At 39.3% G+C, this 19,388-nt stretch overlaps 1 protein-coding gene and 1 long non-coding RNA gene across 5 annotated transcripts in view; one reads left to right on the forward strand and one right to left on the reverse strand.

Annotated features, from left to right (window-relative positions):
• SGPP1 (sphingosine-1-phosphate phosphatase 1) overlaps positions 1–15,634 on the reverse strand; it is a 32,767-nt gene extending 17,133 nt beyond the window's left edge. Inside the window, exon 1 of the mRNA XM_026000540.2 lies at positions 14,764–15,634. Within this exon, the coding sequence (XP_025856325.2) occupies positions 14,764–15,459 (696 nt within the window). The 5' untranslated portion in view covers positions 15,460–15,634. The remainder of the gene's footprint in view (positions 1–14,763) is intronic.
• A 169-nt stretch (positions 15,635–15,803) lies between these two features.
• Positions 15,804–19,388, forward strand: part of LOC140599462 (uncharacterized) — a 32,043-nt gene continuing 28,458 nt past the window's right edge. The window contains exons 1-2 of one of the 4 annotated variants that reach the window (XR_012002350.1): positions 15,804–16,071; positions 16,374–16,794. This is a non-coding gene — a long non-coding RNA (uncharacterized lncRNA). Of the gene's footprint in view, positions 16,795–19,388 lie in introns of all 4 variants that reach the window. The other 3 variants (XR_012002351.1, XR_012002348.1, XR_012002349.1) reach the window with 3 other exon arrangements.

Genomic DNA, 19,388 nt, shown 5'->3' on the forward strand with positions numbered 1-19,388 from the left:
AAGTGGAGAACAGAAGGACAAATATGTGTGTAGAAAGGTTGGTTAGTTCTTCCAGCTGGTCTTCTGCTGAATGAAGTAAGTCAATCGGAGAAGGACAATCATATGGTTTCACTCATTCTGAGAGTATAAGAAATAGTGAAAGGGATTATAGGGGAAAGGAGGGAAGAAAATAAGTGGGAAAAATTAGAGAGGGTAACAAAACAAGAGAGACTCCTAACTCTGGAAAATGAATAAGGGGTAGTGGAAGGGGAGGCAGCCAGGGGGATGGGGTGATGGGTGACGGGCACTGAGGAGAGCACTTGAGAGAACAAGCACTGGGTGTTATACTGTATGTTGGCAAATTGAACTTCAATAAATAAATAAATATATATATACACACACACACACACATATATATATATAAAAGAAAGGTTGGTTAGATTGTTATTGCAGAGGAAAAGAGGAAGAGGACTTTTTTAAAAATAGAAACTAGGACTCATAAAATTGCTGAATTTGCCAATGTGGAGAAGACAATTTGAGTTTTCTATTACAATGCCTTTTATGTTTTGAAAATTACTATACTTAATTGCTCCTACTCCACTTAACCTCCCAAGTGCTGAAGCCACTCTATAAGAGCTATTGATACCTCAGGCTAGATTTGCTCCCAACTCTGAAGATTTGAATAGGAATTAAAAAAAACATCTCCACAGATTCCATATTAGATACTGGAGAAACTCTCTGAGGCTTTGTAGTAAATAGGGCTAGATTATCCAAGAGACAATTAGATAAAAATTTCTTTGATAGATTGGAATTGGAATGAATGAATGAATTGGTAACTGCCTGGAAGACTGAATTTACTTTTTCTCTTGTTTCTACTCTGGTTTCCACTGAAATAAACAGGAAATTCTTGTTCATCTTAATTATCTAGAAAGCTGTGGTCTGCCTGCACACAGCTATAAATGATGTAAGTAAGCTAAAACATCTAGTCCTTCACTTTATCACAAATCCTTTCCCTAGACAGGAATTGGAAAGAGATCCTATTTTATTAACCTAAGTCTACATCAAATAGTATAGTAATAAATAGTACATTCTTTATTGTGGTTTTTAATACAAAATATACTTAAAATTATAATTAATATTTACTTGATGTGTTGTTGCTAAATTTATATGTTGTAATTTAAGAGTCTGCAAGAGAAACAGTAAGATGACATCAGATATGAATACGTCAAAAGGACAGATTGAATTGAAAATGTTGGGTGCCTGGGGAGTCTGCTTCTCCCTCTGCCCCTCCTGCCCACTCGTTCTCTCTCTGTTTCCCTGTCTGAAATAAGTAAAATCTTAAAAAAAAAAAAAAAAAAAAATCGAGCTCTAATGTTCATATACATTGACAGTGATCTTTCTCCTAAAATCCTGTACCAAAGACATAGAAACGTGGGGCAAGGAATCATATATAAAAATGTTTATCATGAAATTAAATATACCACACAACAATGAACAAATAAATATTTACTGATTATAATGGAATAGTTTAAAATAATGGATTTTTGGAGCTACACAAACCTAGCTCTAGCCATTTACTATATGTATTTTATTGGGACTCTAAAAAATGTAAATAACAGGAATCAATTTATGTTGAGAGAAAGAGTATCTCATTGTACAGAGTATCTCATTGAGCCTTAAGGCAAAAGGAAGCTAAGCTTCAAGAAACTGAACTATAAACTAGACAGTCACAGGACCATCTCTTCTTCTTACATATCTGCCTCATCTTTTTCAGTGTAGTAGCAGCTTTTCTGCTCTTTAGTCTACATGGTAGTGGAGGTTTTTCAATATTTACTTCTTTAGTGAAGAAACCTGCCCAAACTCAGTACCTGTTCTCAATTTCTGATGAAAAAGATTGCACAGACAAAATATGTGCCCTAAAGGTGAGGAACCCTTTGAGGGTTGTGAGCTAGGCTGACTCCCTAAAGGTGCCTACTTCAGGTGTGGGACATTGGGCTAGTTTCAAAATCTCTTTGCATCAGTTTCCTCATCTATAAAAGGAGAGGATAGTATCTGTATAAGGACAATCCTATAATAAAAGCTATTCTGCAAGAATATGAGAGTGTTTCATTCATTCATTAAGAAAAAATTAGAGTTCTCCAGAGAAACAAAACCAGTAAGAGGTATGTAATACACAGAGATGGAGAGAGATTCATTGCAAGATTTGGCTCTATTATTGGATTTATTTTAAGGATCATGGAGGCTGCAAATACAAAAATCTGCAGGGTAGGTCAGCAGACGGGAGATCCAGGAGGGAGTTGATGTAGTTCTAGTACCAAGACAGCAGGTGGGCAGAATCCCCTCTTCCTGGGTCCCTTTTCTCATGAGGCCTTCCATTGATTAGATGAAGCCCTACCAATATTATGGTAGGTGAACTTCTCAAAGTCTACCGATCGAAATGTCAATACCATCTAAAAAATATCTTCATAGAAACCTCTACAATAGTGTTTGACCAAAAATCTGGGTATTGTGGCCTAGCCAAGGGACATACAAAATTAACTATCACACATTATGTTAAATTAAAAAAGAATAAACACTATATACAATATGGTTGCAATTATTTTCAAATTGTAAGGAAATACCCAAAAATGTTAACATTAGATTTTTCCTATTTTTATTTTCCAAGTCTTCAATAAGCTTAGTACTTATCTTGCTTGTCCTTTTAGCAGCATTTAACAATATTAACTAGGGGCGCCTGGGTGGCTCAATCAGTTAAATGTCTGCCTTTGGCTCAGGTCATGATCTCAGAGTTCTGGGGTCAAGCCCTGAGTGGGACTCCTTGCTCAGCAAGGAGTCTACTTGTCCCCCTTTTTCTGTCCCTCCCCCCATTTATGCTATCTCAAATAAATAAAATCTTGCAAACAAAAAACCCCAATATTAACTACTGTCCTTTTCTAGAGATGCTCTTTTGCTTGTATCTTCCCTTTATAGTATATTCTTTGTATGATATTGTCCACTTTCTTTCTTCTGCAAACATCCTTGCTTAGACCCAGCAATGTGGCCCTGAAGACATGCTAATACTGTACAATCCTACTCTTTTGACTATGGCTATTGGATCAGGCATGGACTCTTGGCCCTAGAGCAGTAAATCCACTGGCTGGACTGAGCTGATTAGATTTTTTTCCTAATCATAATTTGAATGAAAGTCAGTCTCTGTTGTGTGCTTGAAATTGGAAATGACAAAGAAGTAGGGGGTAATGTAAGGCTGACATATGCATGCAAAAGCAGAGAAGAAAGCAGCAGAAATGAGAGGCTATGCAACCCCAAGAAACAAAGATGGACAGACAGCACTGCCTTTATTCTGATAGCATTCCAGAGGCCTGGCTCAAATCCTTCAGAAAGGCTGTCAGTAGTTTCTTGACTTTGACTTCCATAAGGATACCCTTTCTAGTCCTCAAATAAATTTTCCTTTTTTTTTTTTCTTAAGCTAGTAAAAATGGGTTACTAGAACCCCTACACACACACACACACACACACACACACACACACAGCCTCAGTTAGACAATCCCTAAGGTATCTTCTTACTTCTCAAACTACTACATGTCAGATTTCTGTTTCAGGTTCTTTTTACTCTATCCATTATTTAAATATATATGTCTTTTTTTTTTTTTTAAATATATATGTCTTTAAAGGTTTTTTCCCTGACCCTCTGTTCTTCCCACTATCTGCACTCTATCCATTATTTAAATATTAATGTCTTTAGAGGTTTTTTCCCTAGACCCTCTGTTCTTCCCACTATCTGTACTCTACAAGGGCAGTACCATCCACTCTCAGCATTCATTCTGCAAATGTATGCTGATGATACTAAGCCTGTCCAGGTCTCTGTCATGTTTAGAACTGCCTCCCAGATAATTGACACTATCTGGGCCAGGGGCCAGCAGAGTTTTTTTGTAAAGACCAAATAGTAACTATCTTGGGCTTTGTGGGTTATATAGCCAGTGTTACAATTACTCAACTCTGCTGTTGTAACACCACAGACATATATATATTATATATATATACACACACACATATATATATTTATATAAATGTGTTCAAGAAGTTTTATGATTAGCCACTAAAATTATCAATTTCATACAATTTACATGTGTCACAAAATAATATTCTTGTGGCTTTGTTTAACTACGTAAGATGTAAAAAACCATTCATAGTTCACAAGTCACATAAAATCAGGTGGCAGGCCATTGTTTGTAGTCTCCTTATCTAAGATGTAAAAAACCATTCATAGTTCACAAGTCACATAAAATCAGGCGGCAGGCCATTGTTTGTAGTCTCCTTATCTAGGTCTCCCATCTTCTCTCCCTTGAACTGGTGGAGTAAAGTCTTACCAGGTCTGATTTCCCTGAGCATACAGATCATATTTTTTGTTTTTTTGCCCTGTTATCTGTAGGGCTTATGTTTTTGGCTAGTACCTATTAGAAATGAAATAAATTTGTATTTGTGGAAAAAAATATATTTGTGGAATTTAATGTCATTACCTTTATTAAAGCTTTTTAGTCAACAAGACAAAATGTATACTTGCAACAGAAGAAATAAACTTGTCATTATTCTCAGTTGATACGATTTTCTATATAAAGAACAAATGAGATTTTATATATATAAATTACTAAATTAATGAAGAGTTGAAAAAAGTTGTTGTATATATAATCAATACATAAAAATCAAGCATGTTTCTATCTTCCAGCCACAAAGTTATAATATCTGAATTTTAACAAGATATCATTTATAACAGTGACAAAAAATATAAAGTAACTACAAATAAATCTAACAGGTAATATACTTGATTTATATGGAGAAAAATCTAAAATTTCATTGAAATACATTTAAGAAAACCTAAGTAAATAAAATTTACCATAATCACAGATACATTCAGTATTGTAAGGTTATCAATTCTCTCCACATTAATTTATAAATTCACTGCAATTTCAATAAAAGTCCAGAGTTTTTAATAGAAATTAAAGAGCTCATTCTAAAATGTATATTGAAAGCAAATACTCAAAAACAGCCAAGATAATCTTGAAGAATATGGTAAAGAGCTTTCTTAAAAAAGATATTAAGACTTACTCTAAAGCATTTGAAGTATGACAATGTTATTGATAAAGAGACAAAGAGATCAGTGAAACACAATAGAGAACCCCAGAATCACATCCATACACACATGGTAACTTGATATGTAACTTAAGTAGCATTACAGATAAGTGAAGAAAAGATGAACTATTCAAAAAATGGCATTAGGTCAATTAATTATCAGTGTGAAAAAAACTACATCAGAACCATATCGCATAATATATACAAAACCTACTAAAGGAAGTTAAAAGATTTAAACATGAAAGTGCTATTTTATCTTTCCAATAAAAAAATAGCCAGGGCCACCTAGGTCACTAAGTCAGTTAAGTGCCTAACTTCAGGTCAGGTCATGATCTCAGGGTCCTGGGATTGAGCACCACGTTGGGCACCCTGCTTATCTGAATCCCCTTCTCCATTTCCCTTTGCCTCCTCCCCCCTGCTCATGCTCTCTGTCTCTGTCTCTCTCTCAAATAAATAAAATCTTTTTAAAAATTACAAAAGGATATTTCTTTTCCCTTTAGCTAGAAAAACAAAATCTAAAGTACATACAGAAAACTGTATAAAGTAAGAACAGCAAGAGTAAGTAGAAAAATATTATAAAGCTACAATAAATAGAATAGTATGAGACAAATCATAGGAAACAAACTGAGGGTCACTGGAGGGGAGGAGGCTGGGGGAACAGGGTAATTAGGTGATGAACATTAAGGAGGGCATCTGATGTAATAAGCACTGGGTGTTATATAAGACTGATGAATCACTGACCTCTACCTCTGAAACCAACAATACATTATATGTTAATTAATTAAATTTAAATAATTTTTATTTTAAAAATAAATAGAATAATATGGAGCTTGCAGACCTAAATAAATACCTATATTTAATATATGATAAAAGTGACAGTTCTACGTCAGTAGGGGAAAATGGACTATTCAATAAATGGTGCTATTGGGAAATATCAAGTTAGATTCCTTCCTCAAAGCAAGAGATAGTTCAAAGATTTAAGCATTAAAAAAAAAAAAACAACAACCCACAGAAGTGCTATAAGAAACCATAGTAGAATGCTATTCAAAATGTTACACAAGGGATCCCTGGGTGGCGCAGCGGTTTGGCGCCTGCCTTTGACCCGGGGCGCGATCCTGGAGACCCGGGATCGAATCCCATGTCGGGCTCCCAGTGCATGGAGCCTGCTTCTCCCTCTGCCTATGTCTCTGCTTCTCTCTCTCTCACTGTGTGCCTATCATAAATAAATAAAATTTAAAAAAAAATTTAAAAAAAAAAAAACAAAAAAACAAAATGTTACACAAAACCCAGAAACCATGATACAAAAGATACCTAAAAAGAAAATAATTCTGCTGGGGAAAGAAAAAAAAAAAAAGAATAGGAAGAGAAGGAACAAGTTAGGAAAACATATTTCTAAATCACACATGAACAAAAGGCTAATTTGATCACAATATAAAAAGCTTCAAAACCAATAAATAACCCAAGAGAAACCAAAACATGTCCATGCAAAAACTTACACAAAACTATCCATAACAATGTTATTCAAAATAACCAAAAAGTAAAACCAAATGTCTATCAGCAGATGAAAAGATAAGTAAAATGTGATGGGATATTACTTGGCAATAAAAGGAATGAAGTACTGATACAAGCTATAATATGAATGAATCTTAAAACATAATGAAAGAAGCCAGCGGGGACGCCTGGGTGGCTCAGGTCGTGATCCTGGGGTCCTGGGATTGAGTCTTGCATTAGGCTCCCTGCATGAACCTTGCTTCTCCCTCTCCCTATGTCTCTGCCTCTCTCTGTGTGTCTTTCATGAGTAGATAAATAAAATCTTTTTAAAAATAAGCAGCAGCAGTAGCCAGCAACAAACTACATGCTGTATGCTTCTATTTATATGAAATGTCCAGAGTAGGCAAATCTACAGAGACATAAAGTAGATTAGTGGTTGTCTACAGTTGATTAGACAACCTAGGAATGGGGTGGGAGGAATGAGGAGTCACTACTATGGCTCTGGGGTTCCTTTGGGTGGTGATGAAAATGTTCTAAAGTTGACTGTGGTGATGGCTGCACAACTCTATGAATATATCGAAAGCCACTGAACTGCATATTTTAAATGGGTGAATTGTATGGTAAATGAATTACATCTCAATAAATTTTTTTAATACAAAAAACAAAAAACAGTAAGTAGAGGTAAGAGGATTTGTTTCTGCCCACAAAGGATTAACTGTTGTAATAACAGCTGTTCCATTGTAAACAGGCAGAAAACTAGACAAATTATATAAAACAACCATTTTCATATACTGGAAAACAAGCAGCACAGAACTATAATTCAGGAGAAAAGGGAAACAAATGAAATGAGCCCTATGATTGCCCTAGCTTGCTGCTAGAGGCAGTTTCCAGGCTGTAGCATGGGAGGAGGAACCAAAACAAAGTCTAGCAGTCTCACTGAGTTAAGGGGAAGAAGAGTGGAATTCTGAGGCCAAAGCAGCCATTTATTTGCAGGACAGAACACTAGAGAGAGGAATGCACACAGAGAATGAGCCCCAAAGATCTGTAGGGGGTTGGGGGGGTGTCTCTGCAAACTGTTTGAGTACCAATGTGTGCACGCATGGAGTTAAAGTCCACCAAGCTGGGGAAAACTACCAGAAAATAGTAGGCCAAACAATTTCCAAAGTTCATGGGGCTTGGTATTGCTTTCCCACCAGGCAGAATACTAAGGGAATTGGGCAGTCTTTAAAAGGTTATTGCCTAGAGAGCCTGGCTAGCTCAGTTGGTAGAGCATGAAACTCTTGATCTCAGGGTTCTAAGTTCAAGTCCCATACTGAGTGTAGAGATTACTTAGAAATAAAATCTTAAAAAAAAAAAAAAGGTTATAACCTTGGCAGTGAGGCCAAAGTAGCTCTAAACTATGGCTATTCTGAACCCTCTCTAGAAGCTTAAACTGACAAGTAATTTAAATGTAACCACAATAAAGTCCAACACAATTTAAGGGAACACAAGAAAATAAAAAACTCTATAAAAATTACTGACACAAAGAAGCCAGAGAATATGATCCATAACCAGGAGAAATGTGAGAATCACACTAAGATAACAAAGATGATGGAATTAGTGAATAAGAACCTTAAAACAAAACAAAACAAAACAAAACAAAAAGAACCTTAAAACGCTATTAAAATCTTTCAAGAGGGAAGCCCGGTGGGGCAGGGGTTTAGCGCCGCCTGTAGCCTAGGGCGTGATCCTGGAGACTCTGGATCGAGTCCCACATCAGGCTCTCTGCATGGTGCCTGCTTCTCCCTCTGCCTCTCTCTCTCTCTCTCTCTCTCTCTCTCTGCCTCTATGAATTAAAAAATAAAAAATAAATAAAAATAAAAATAAATTTAAAAAAATAAAATCTTTCAAGAATGTAAAAGAAAATAGGAACATAATGAGCGGAGAAATGGAAGATTTAAAAAAAAAACCAATTGGAGCTTCTAGAATATAAAATATATAGTATATGAAACAATATCCCATCCTAGTTGAGGAGTCTACCAGTAAATAAGACACTGCAGAAGAAAGATCAGTGAACTTGATGTCATAGCAATCGAAAGGATCCCAAATGAAGCACAGAGTGCAAAAATACTGCAGTCATCATCATCACATCAGTGATCTGTGAGTGACCAGTGTTAAGCAATTTAAGATACACGAAACTGACATTCCAGAACAGGGGAAGAATGGAGAAAAAAAAATCTAGAAATGCTGGAACATGACACAAAAATAATAATATTACTGTGAGTTTTATAACATGTAAATGTAAAATGTATGAGAACAATAATACAAAGAAGGGGAGAAGGAAAAATGTAAGTATACTTCGGGAAGGTTCTTTTTTTTTAAGATTTATTTATTTATTCATGAGAGACACAGAAAGAGAGGCAGGGACATAGGCAGAGGGAGAAGCAGGCTCCCCGTAGGAAGCCTGATGCAGGACTTGATCCCAGGACCCCAGGATCACACCCTGAGCCAAAGGCAGACACTCAACTGCTGAGCCACCCAGGCATCCCTGTGGTAAGGTTCTTATGCTATACTTGAAGTGGTATAACATACTTAAAGGTAGGGCAACAGTTAAGAAACAAAACAAAAAGAATAGTTTAAAAAATCGGTAAGTAAAATGCCAGCAATCTAATAGGAAAAAATATATGAGAAAGGTCTGAATAGGCAGATTTGGAATAGTCAACTTACTAAATAAATTATGCCATGTTAATATAATGGATCAGGAGTGCCTGGGTGCCTCAGTCGTCAGTTAAGTGTCCAACTCTTGATTTCAGCTCAGGTCATGATTCCAGAGTCCTGGGATCCAGCCCTATGTCAGGCTCCTTGCTCAGTGATGAGTCTGCTTGAGATTTTCTCTCCTTCTCCTTCTGCCCTTCCCCCTGCTCTTGTATGTGCACTCTCTCTAAAATAAGTCAATCTTAAAATATATATATTGGATTATAATGTAAATGTGAAAAAATTACATAGCTCTATATAATATGGAGAGGTACTAATAATGCAGTAGCATAATGTAATTTTGCGGCCAAACTGTCTAGGTTTGAATCTAGGCTCTGTTATGTACTTGCAGAGTCATCTGGAGTAAATTAAAATCCCTCTGCCTCAATTCCTTCTGTAAACCAGTGATAACACAAGATTTTATGGGGATCAAAAGAATTGTTACATAAAGCATTTAAAACAACTGTTAAGCACAAAGTTAGTACCCATTAACTGTTGGGTAAAAGAAAAGGAAAATCTTTTCCACAATATATTTCTAAATGAAAAAAGCAGGGTCCAGAACAGTATAGTATGTTAACATTTGTATGAAAAATAAACTATACAGATACATGTCTACAACAGTTAAGACTCTCCAGAAGGCTAAACAAAAAACTTACAACAATGAATCCTGGAAAAGAGATTCTGGTAGCTGTGGAACCAGAAAAAGAAGAGAAATGCCCTCTCCTTTTTATTTTTTCAGGTAAGTATTAAATATTTAATATTTTAGAAAGTATTCCCTATTCAAAAAATAAATTTAATTAATTTTAAATCAGGGACACTTGGATGGCTCAGTGGTTGAACGTTTGCTTTTGGCTCAGGTTGTGATCCCAGGGTCTGGGATCGAGTCACACATCGGGCTCCTTGCAGGAGCCTGCTTCTCCCTCTGTGTCTCTCATGAATGAATAAATAAATAAATAAATAAAATATTTTTAAAAATTAATTTTAAATCAAGAATAATAAGCACTTATAAAATCAGAAAATGTGCATTTCAAACACAAGTATGACAGCAGATAAAAGGAAATCAAAGACCAAACCAGTCTGATTTTTTTAATAAACTGTTTTCTCGCAGAATTACCAGGGATCAGTTTCCACTGGTTCTTACAGCCTTTTCTAGTCTTCATTTGTCATCTGTTACCCACTTTTGTATCTCTTACTTCTTGTCTTCCTTTTATCTTTTTATGATCTCTGATATCTTCATTACCTACAATAAACTATATTTTCATAAAATATGTGCTTTTCTTTTCCAAAGCTCTCATGTTTATGACATTTTTTATTTATATTAGGAAGATAGAGGAAAAGGGTGAGAAAATTAGCACTTGATCTCATTCAACAACTTAATATGTTTACAATATTTGTAGATATTGCATACGTATGTATATACACATTATCATCTCAAGGCATATAAAAACTGTTTTTGTAGTTTAAGACACAATCATATATGTTTCAAAAATATTTGTTATTGCAAAGATTCTTTAAAAATCACACAGCATGATTTGAAGAGTTTTCTGCAGAAGTCTTGTAAGATTGAAATTTGCCCCCTGAGACTTACTAGCTATGTTACTTTGTCAAGTTACTGAACCTCCCTCTACTGTAGTTTCCTGATCTGTACACTTGTATTAATAGTAGAGCCAAACACTGGGGTGTTTTAAGAGTAGACTAAATCAGGTAACAGACCTTTCAAAAAATGTCCGACCTATGGTAAGACCTTCATAAATGTTAATAATGTTAATAATAGAATTACTATTATTATTATTATTAAAATTAGTGAAAGGATACTGACTAGTTGGGAATGGGTCTCGCAAAAAGTGATGACAATAATTTTTTCTAAATGAAATTAATTCTAAACTTTCTTAATGTCATTAAATTAAGTATAAAATTAGAACTCGGGATGCCTGGGTGGCTCAGCAGTTGAGCACCTGCCTTTGGCTCAGGGCGAGATCCTGGAGTCCTGCGATCGAGTTCCACATGGAGCTCCTTGAATGGAGCCTGCTTCTCCCTCTGCCTGTATCTCTGCCTCTCTCTCTCTCTCTGTGTGTGTCTCTCATGAATAAATAAATAAAATCTTAAAATAAAATAAAATAAAATAAAATAAAATAAAATAAAATAAAATAAAATTAGAGCTCATTATATGCCATAGTATTTAAGAATTAAGAATTTTTCTTTTTTGAAAGAACATGCAAAAATAAATACAAAAGGAGTGCTTTATTTTTAACGATCAATTATTCTTCAAAGGACTATGTGCTTATTAATACCTGCTGACCCTTCCTATTTTTTTCCCAATTAAGGCTACAAAAAATTCCAACAAACAATATGAGAGCAAGAATTATCATCCTGGCTAATGGATCTCAAGTTAATCCCTGGAGAAATGCCATACATTTTCTCTCTTGCATCACCATGAAAAAACATTCTTCTAGTATCAACCGCTTGGAGTCACACTGTTCCGATCTCTTTTGATATTATAACACATCTTAAAAAGATTCAAAGACTGGAATTGCAAGAAAGGTGAGACAACAATATTAAAGAAATATAAAATATATTTGAAGGATCAAGAGTTAATTTTACTGGAAGACATTTGAGAAAGTTGAGGTTTTTCCTCAAAAATCTTTGGGAACCTTCAGTAAAACACAGTACACCCTCACTTAGCTAGCTAATGGATCAGAATCTCTGAGAGTAAGGTGCTTCAAACAAGTCTCCCAGTAATTTTTTTGGTCTATGGTCATTTCAAGAACAAATGAGGGCTAATGAAACAGAAGGGGTTAATTAAAAAGGCTCTGCATAGGCGGTGAACCTTGAGCAGATTTCAAGTGGAACATTAAGTGGCAGGGAGGAGTTCAGCAGTTAATCCACGCCAGAGGGACGGTATGTGAGTAAACTCCTCTTCCAGAGCTGGTTCAGCATCCTAGGCAGAGAAGTGACCACACTAGTCCTGAATAAGCTGTGGGGGCCTAACAGGGTCAGGACTGTCAACCAAAACTACTATTAGAAAAACACCAGGCTTCTATTGTCTAATTCTTACCATCCGAGATTCCAATATATTTTTTCATTACCTACTCTGGAAATAAAAGCCTTCAAACTACCACAATACTAACTGACAGAGCATAAGACCAAAACAACTTAAGCAAAAGAAGGTACTTTTGTTTTCTTTTTTAAGAAGTAAAAAGGTTAAAAAAGTCATTTTAGTTTTTATACTAGATTATTATAAACATTTATAGACAGAACTTCCATACAAGGGAGCCTTTCTTCTCTACCAACTAACCTAAAGATAAACAAGTAATCAAATTTAGAAGCTTACTCAAATTTAGAGTAAAAAAATATAAAATAAGAAATTGAACCTAATGTTATAACATTAATTCTAATAGGTCAGTTTCCACATCTGTAAAATAGCTTGAGACTAAGTGATTTCTAAAGTCTCATCTAGCTCAATTTCTAAAATTGAGATCTACAAATTGCTCAGACTTTGATTTAAATATACTAGATTATTCAAAAACTATGATGTAAGCTTATTCTGACAATTCAAATAACCCTGAATGTCAGAATACTAATATCTACAATCCATAAATGATCAGCAGTAGTTTTCAGACTTCCTGTTAGCATGTGTTCTAAATAAATGATGAGCAAAAAATAACTCTTTTCTCTTACTTGGACTGCTAATATTAACAGCATGCAACATAGCTACTCGTTGAGGAGTTCTAAAAGGCCCTAAAGTAATGGAATCCTGAAAGTCTCATAAAAATAAGAGAAACATCATTAGCTAACTAGTAAATACCATGCCAAAAGTAACTCAATGACAATCTTAAATCTGAACTATTTAGATTATAAAATTTAAGATCTTTATCTATCATGCAAAAATGACAGTACTACTTTATAATCTGAGTATCATCTCTATCTCCTTTGGCTAAATGGGAAAGAACAAAACTGTCCATGGTACTCTCCCCTCGTAATTCTGTCATTCTTACTCTGCACAGTATGTGTTTTCCATGTTATTGTAAGAGAGAGGTGCTGCACAGAAGTGCCCATAGGGACCAAGACTTTATCTATACTGGAATTGAATCTGGAAAAAGTAAGTTTATCAGAATGGAGTTTTACACAGAATTGAGTATTTCTCAATATAAGATGATTTTGTGCTCTAATGAAAAAAAAAATCGAATAAGTCTGATTCTTTAGATTGTCCATAATTACTAACTTAATTCTTAAATTAAGGGACTGGTCTGCAGGAGGAACAAAGCTCCTTACCATTAAGAAAATAAAACAAGACATCAGTTTAAGCATCAATTTTGCTTCCATAGAAAAGAATTAGTTTTCAGACCCAAGTAAAATTTATAGACCATGAAAAAGTAAGAAATGGGAGGCCAAAAAAGTAGGCAAAATACGAAATGTTTAGCATTAAAAACTCATCCCTGATTGTCAGCCTGGCCCTATCTATCACACATGTCATTTTTACAGACCTACTAGTCTGACCAAGAACCCTAATTTTAAGAAAAACTTTAGAAGTATGCATTTTTAGGGCAGCCCGGGTGGCTCAGCGGCTTAGCGCCGCCTTCAGCCCAGGGCGTGATCCTGGAGACCCGGGATCTAGGCCCGCGTCGGGCTCCCTGCATGGAGCCTGCTTCTCGCTCTGCCTGTATCTCTGCCTCTCTGTGTGTGTGTCTCTCATGAATAAATAAGTAAAATCTTAAAAAAAAAAAAAAAAAGCATGCATTTTTAAAGTGAATGCAACAATAATCCTATAGTAGCTCAACAACTGATACTACAGATCAGTGATTCAGAAGATAATTAAACTTTGTGTCTATTAGCAAATTAGCAACCACACCCCTTAAAAACACAACTCAGGCAGTGTTCCATTAACTTTCATAAACAGTGACTTTCGTTTAAAATTCATTACTTCATTGCCTCGGACGACCATATTTGTTTTGGAATTTACACTAAGGCTTTATAAACATTGTTCTCTGAGTAAAGCTTAAAGACTTTTCCCGAGGCGGAAAGAGAATTAGTTTGGGGGAAGGCACTGTATGTTATGGTGAGCCTGGGTCTTCCTTACCGAACGATTAAACTATAAGAACAATTAATTACAGTTATAATTAATCACAGTTATATTCGGTGCATCCCAAGAATTAAAACCATTTACAAAACCAAAGCCCAACGATAACGTCACCCCACCGACAGCGTTTCCTTGGGGCTCTAAGAAAGGCACTGCTACAAAAGAATACAGTCCGACAGCTGAGTCTCTGTTTCCACCCGATGACTTAATTTTTTAAAACCCAGAAAGGGCCCGTTGGCGGGGAACTGTGAAGACCGGTGGAACGCGAGGTTTGGGAGGGAAACGGCTAATTTAAAACAACTGCGGGCAGTGAGGGGCGCTCCCCCGGGCCCCGGCGGCGGCGAGGGCAGCCTTACCTGCCAGCGGCCGTAGGTGAGCAGGACCATGGCGATGGGGATGGCGGTGCCGGACATGGCGTGGGTGGAGGGCATGCTGTACTCGGAGTTGTAGAACACCTCCAGCTTGACCACGGGCGGCGAGGCGGGCCGCGGCCAGCGGATGATGTCCTTGGTGCACTGGCCCAGGTACATGACCAGCACCCAGATGACCACCAGCCGCCGGCCCACCAGGGCGTCCAGGTTCCAGATCCAGAAGGGGAAGAACAGGATGTAAAAGAGCTCGTTGCCCAGCTCGGTGCCGAGGCAGAACAGGTAGTAGAGCGGCCAGTTGCTCACGTGGGCCAGCTCGCCCTCCTCGCCCGTCAGCGAGTTGCGGCGCAGGGCGCCCACGCGCCGCGGCGAGGCCGGGCCCAGCTCGCCCGCCAGCCCGTTCCGCACGCCGTTGGGGGCGCCGCGGCCGCCGGGCTTGGCCGGACACTGATTGCGGCCGCCGCCGGGCGGCTGGGGGCCTGCGGACGCCCCCAGCTGCGGCTCTCGGCGCCGGACGCCGCGGGCGACGGGCGCCTCCGCCTTCTCATCCTCCCCCTGAGCGGCGGCGGGCCCGGCGGGTCGGCGCGGAAGCGCTTCCACCCCGCACAGCCGCTGGAAACGGGCCACTTTCTGCGGCTCCTGCAGACGGCCAGCCAGCCGGCTCAGGCGTTGCCTCAGCGACATGATAACGGGGCCGGCGGCCCGCGGACGGGAGGACGGGAGGACGGGAGGGCGGCGGCGGCGTGCAGGGCGGGCCGGCCCCCGGCGCAGTCCGAGCCGTCCCCGCGCGCCCGGCGGGCCAGTGGCAGCGGCGCCCAGCTGGACCCGGTCGGCTCTGCCCGGCGACGGCGCCTCAGGCCGCAGCGGCCGCCGCGCGCGCCCCCGCCCCGCCCCCTCCCCTCCCCGGACGGCCGCGCGCGCCCCCGCGCCCCCTCCCCTACCGCGCGCGCTCCGCCCCCGCCCGCGGCCTCCACGCGCCGGCGTGCGCAGAGCCCCGCCCCCCGCCCCGCCCCGCCCCGCCCCCCGCTGCCGCTGGGAGAGGGGACCCGGCCGCGAGGGGCCGCCCGGAGCGCATCCGGAGGCGTCTGGGCGCTGAGGCTCGGCGGGGCGGCTGCCGGGAGACGTTCGCCTCGGCCTCCAGCAGGCGTCGCGGCGCCCGGCCCCTCCCCCGTCTCCCTCGGGCTGAGGTGCGGGGCTCCCCCTGACTAAGCGTCGGCCCCGAGAGGCCACGAACGAGGCGCGGGCGATGCGAGCGGCCGAGCACCGGAGTCCGGTCCGCTGCCGGCACGCACACGGGTAAAGGTGCCTGAAGGCGGAATAACCACCGCGGGCTCGGGGTCGCCGCCCTCGGTCATCACAGGGCTGCGCCGGCGGTTCCTGACCTGACGGCCGCGCGCCGGCTGACCAGCGGTGGCGAGACCGGAGCAGGCCCCGGGGCGGGAGGTGCCGTCCGTCAGACCGCGCGGCACACGGGCCCTGGCCCCCAGCGTGGGATCTCCCTTTCATGCGTTCTAATGGCTACGTGGGGGTGCGCGCGAGAAATGTAATTGGCGGCTGACAGCAGCGTGTAGATTTTTTTTTTTTTTTTTTTTTTTTAGCTTGATAAGGCTGATGTGGAGGCCTGGCTTGCAATGCCTCACAAGTTACAGACTTGACTTCCAGAAAATGTAGAGTTCGTATTAGAAGGCCTCGGAGCTCTAATTCCAGGAAGTTACTTCAGGTAAGGAGGAGGTCTATAATCAAAGAACTTGAACCTCTTCCAAGAAACAGGCTGGAAATTTCCCCTCCGGTGTCATTAGACAATATTTTCCTTCGGAGAGTGAGTCTCCTCCTCCCACTCCACTTGCTAGGCTGTGAATGAATCCTCCTCCTCGCCTTAAAGTTGGCTCACAGTATAAATGAGAGACCGAGGTAGCTCGGCCTCTCGAGTGCAGAGCAGATGGTAAATGCTGAACTGGAGACCTCAACAAACACGCTCTGGGAAGGAGAAGAGACAGATTGACTAGGGACACAGGAAAGGTAAAAAAGGGACCCTCTTGAGTTAAGGCCATTGTTAGAGAGCAAGATAAGAATAGGCGGACACGCTAAGGGGGAGAGAAGATGAATCAAGACGGGATGGGAATGTACAAAGATGTGTTTGGTTAACCATTAATAGCTCATAGAATCAGAGTAGGAAGAGTAAGTGGTTGGAATGGGGTTAGAAAGAGGGCATGGGACAAGACTGCAAAGACCTTGAATGTCAAGCTGGAGATTTTGTTCTGTAGGCAGAGGGAGCCATGGAAGGCTTTGAACCTAGGGAGTGACACCATCAGAACTGTGTGCTTTAAGGAGGTAACCAGGAGTGAAAATATCAGTGAGGGTGACAGCACATGAGAGACACCTAGCTCTGGGAAACGAACAAGGGGTGGTGGAAGGGGAGCTGGGCAGGGCGATGGGTTGGGTGATGGGCACTGAGGGGGGCACTTGGTGGGATGAGCACTGGGTGTTATGCTATATGTTGGCAAATTGAACTCCAATAAAAAAAAATTAAAAAAAAAAAAAAAGAAAGGTAACTAAGAAGGAAACCAAAGATCAATTGCCAGAGGGTAACTAAGAAGGAAACCAAAGATCAATTGCCAGAGGTCAGAGACCAAAGGCCAGGTAAATAATTAGAAGATTATTGCGCTAGTCAGATGAGAGAGAATGAGAACCTGAGCCAGGACTATGGTTCTGGGAACCGAAAGGAAGAGGGATAGATTTGAAAAGGATTTTGGAAGTAGGAAAAAAAAGTATTTCATTTGAATTCGTAGGTCTGCAGGCAAATAATAGTCCATTCTGATTTGGAACACATTGTGTCTAATATTGAGACATTTATAATCTAAGAGGGAGACAAAAAAACACGAGAAAACATGTAAGTATGTTCAAAGATGTAAAGCCAGGCATACCAAACAGTTCAAGGAAGTGAGACCCAAGCAATCAGTACACAGAGTAAGCAGAGAGGAGGCTTTTTGGGTTACCTAGGAATGGTTCTGTGAAATGGATCATTAGCTGGCATTTGAAAACAAGGAGCAACTTGTACAGAGAAAGGTGGGAACAGCCCTCAGTGAGGCAGTTTACACATGTTCTTTTTGTCAAAATAATTTGTCTATAAAGGAATTATTCAGATTCAAGGAATTTCCAATTCTGGGGATTCATTAGCCTAAAGATAGCAGAGAAAGAGGAAAATATGGAAAAGTAGAAGTGATATGTATATCTTAGGGTTAGATTATGACTTCTTCAACATGACATATTTTGTCAGAATGCAATATTCTCTTTAAAGGTAAAAGAGAGGGCAGCCCTGGTGGCACAGCGGTTTAGCGCCACCTGCAACCCAGGGTGTGATCCTGGAGTCCTGGGATCAAGTCCCACATCAGGCTCCCAGCATGGAGCCTGCTTCTCCCTCTGCCTGTGTCTCTGCCTCTCTCTCTCTCTCTCTGAATAAATAAATTTAAAAAAATAAATAAAGGTAAAAGATGATGGGGAAATGAGAATGTGGCCTATGACTGCACTGAAGAGGAAAATAATGTGAGTTGACAAAACTTGAAAGGGCTGATGCTGTCCTGCTGGTGCTGTAAATCTGTTTAGTATAAGGACAAGGCCAAAAGCACCAAACCACCGTGATGAAAAGAATAGTTCTGGTGGGTTTTATTTACACTTACTCTAACCTTTTCATCTTGAAACTTAATAGGAATTTAACTCAATGGAAGGTTCAAATATAAACATTCTGTGGCAAGCATTTTTATAACAAAGCATAAACATTATTTTAAAAGAAAAACATTGCAGGGAGGAGGTGGGGAAAAAAAAGAAAAACTTTGCTACCAAGTAAGGATATGGCTATCTGGGTGTGATAGTCAAATGTCTTAGTTTATGTTGTATAATTAACACATTAAATAAGTTTTGTTAGATCCTTCTTTGTACTTCAGTTTAACTTTATGTAATATTAAAACCTTTTTGAGATATGTGAACTATAAATGCAAAGTATTGCTGTCATTTCTAAATGAAGCTTTCATAAAAGTAGTAGAGAAACACAATATATACTCTTAACCTTGGTCATTTTACCTTCCTCAACTAATTTAAATCAAGTTGTTTTTTATCATACTGGGTTGAGGTAAAGCATTGATTCAACAACTTTTACAATGAAGTCTTAAGAACTTTACCTTGGAAACACATCTTCTAAGTAATATAATACTTAAAACTATGTTATACATATTGTATATTTGAAAGTTACTCAGATAATAGACCTTAAAAGTCCTCATCATAAAAAAAGATGATGGATGTTAACTAAAATTGTGCTAATCATTTTGTGATATATTCATAAATCATTATATACTTTAATACAAACTTTTATGTCAATTATATCTCAAACTGGGAAGAAAAAACTATGTTACTTAATAAGAAAATTCAGTTTAAACTGAATATCATCAATTTATTTTCTCTTGCCTAGAACACAATTTTTTGTTCATTAAACTACAAAATGTATGTATTGCAAACTATCCTAAATTATTACTGTTAACTATTGGTATAATATTTTTGGCATGTAGATGGCAACATGTAACACATTATGGGAATCAATAAATAGTGAATATGAATTTGTT

This window comes from Vulpes vulpes, chromosome 6, assembly GCF_048418805.1.
Source record: "Vulpes vulpes isolate BD-2025 chromosome 6, VulVul3, whole genome shotgun sequence".
Lineage (NCBI taxonomy): Eukaryota > Metazoa > Chordata > Mammalia > Carnivora > Canidae > Vulpes > Vulpes vulpes.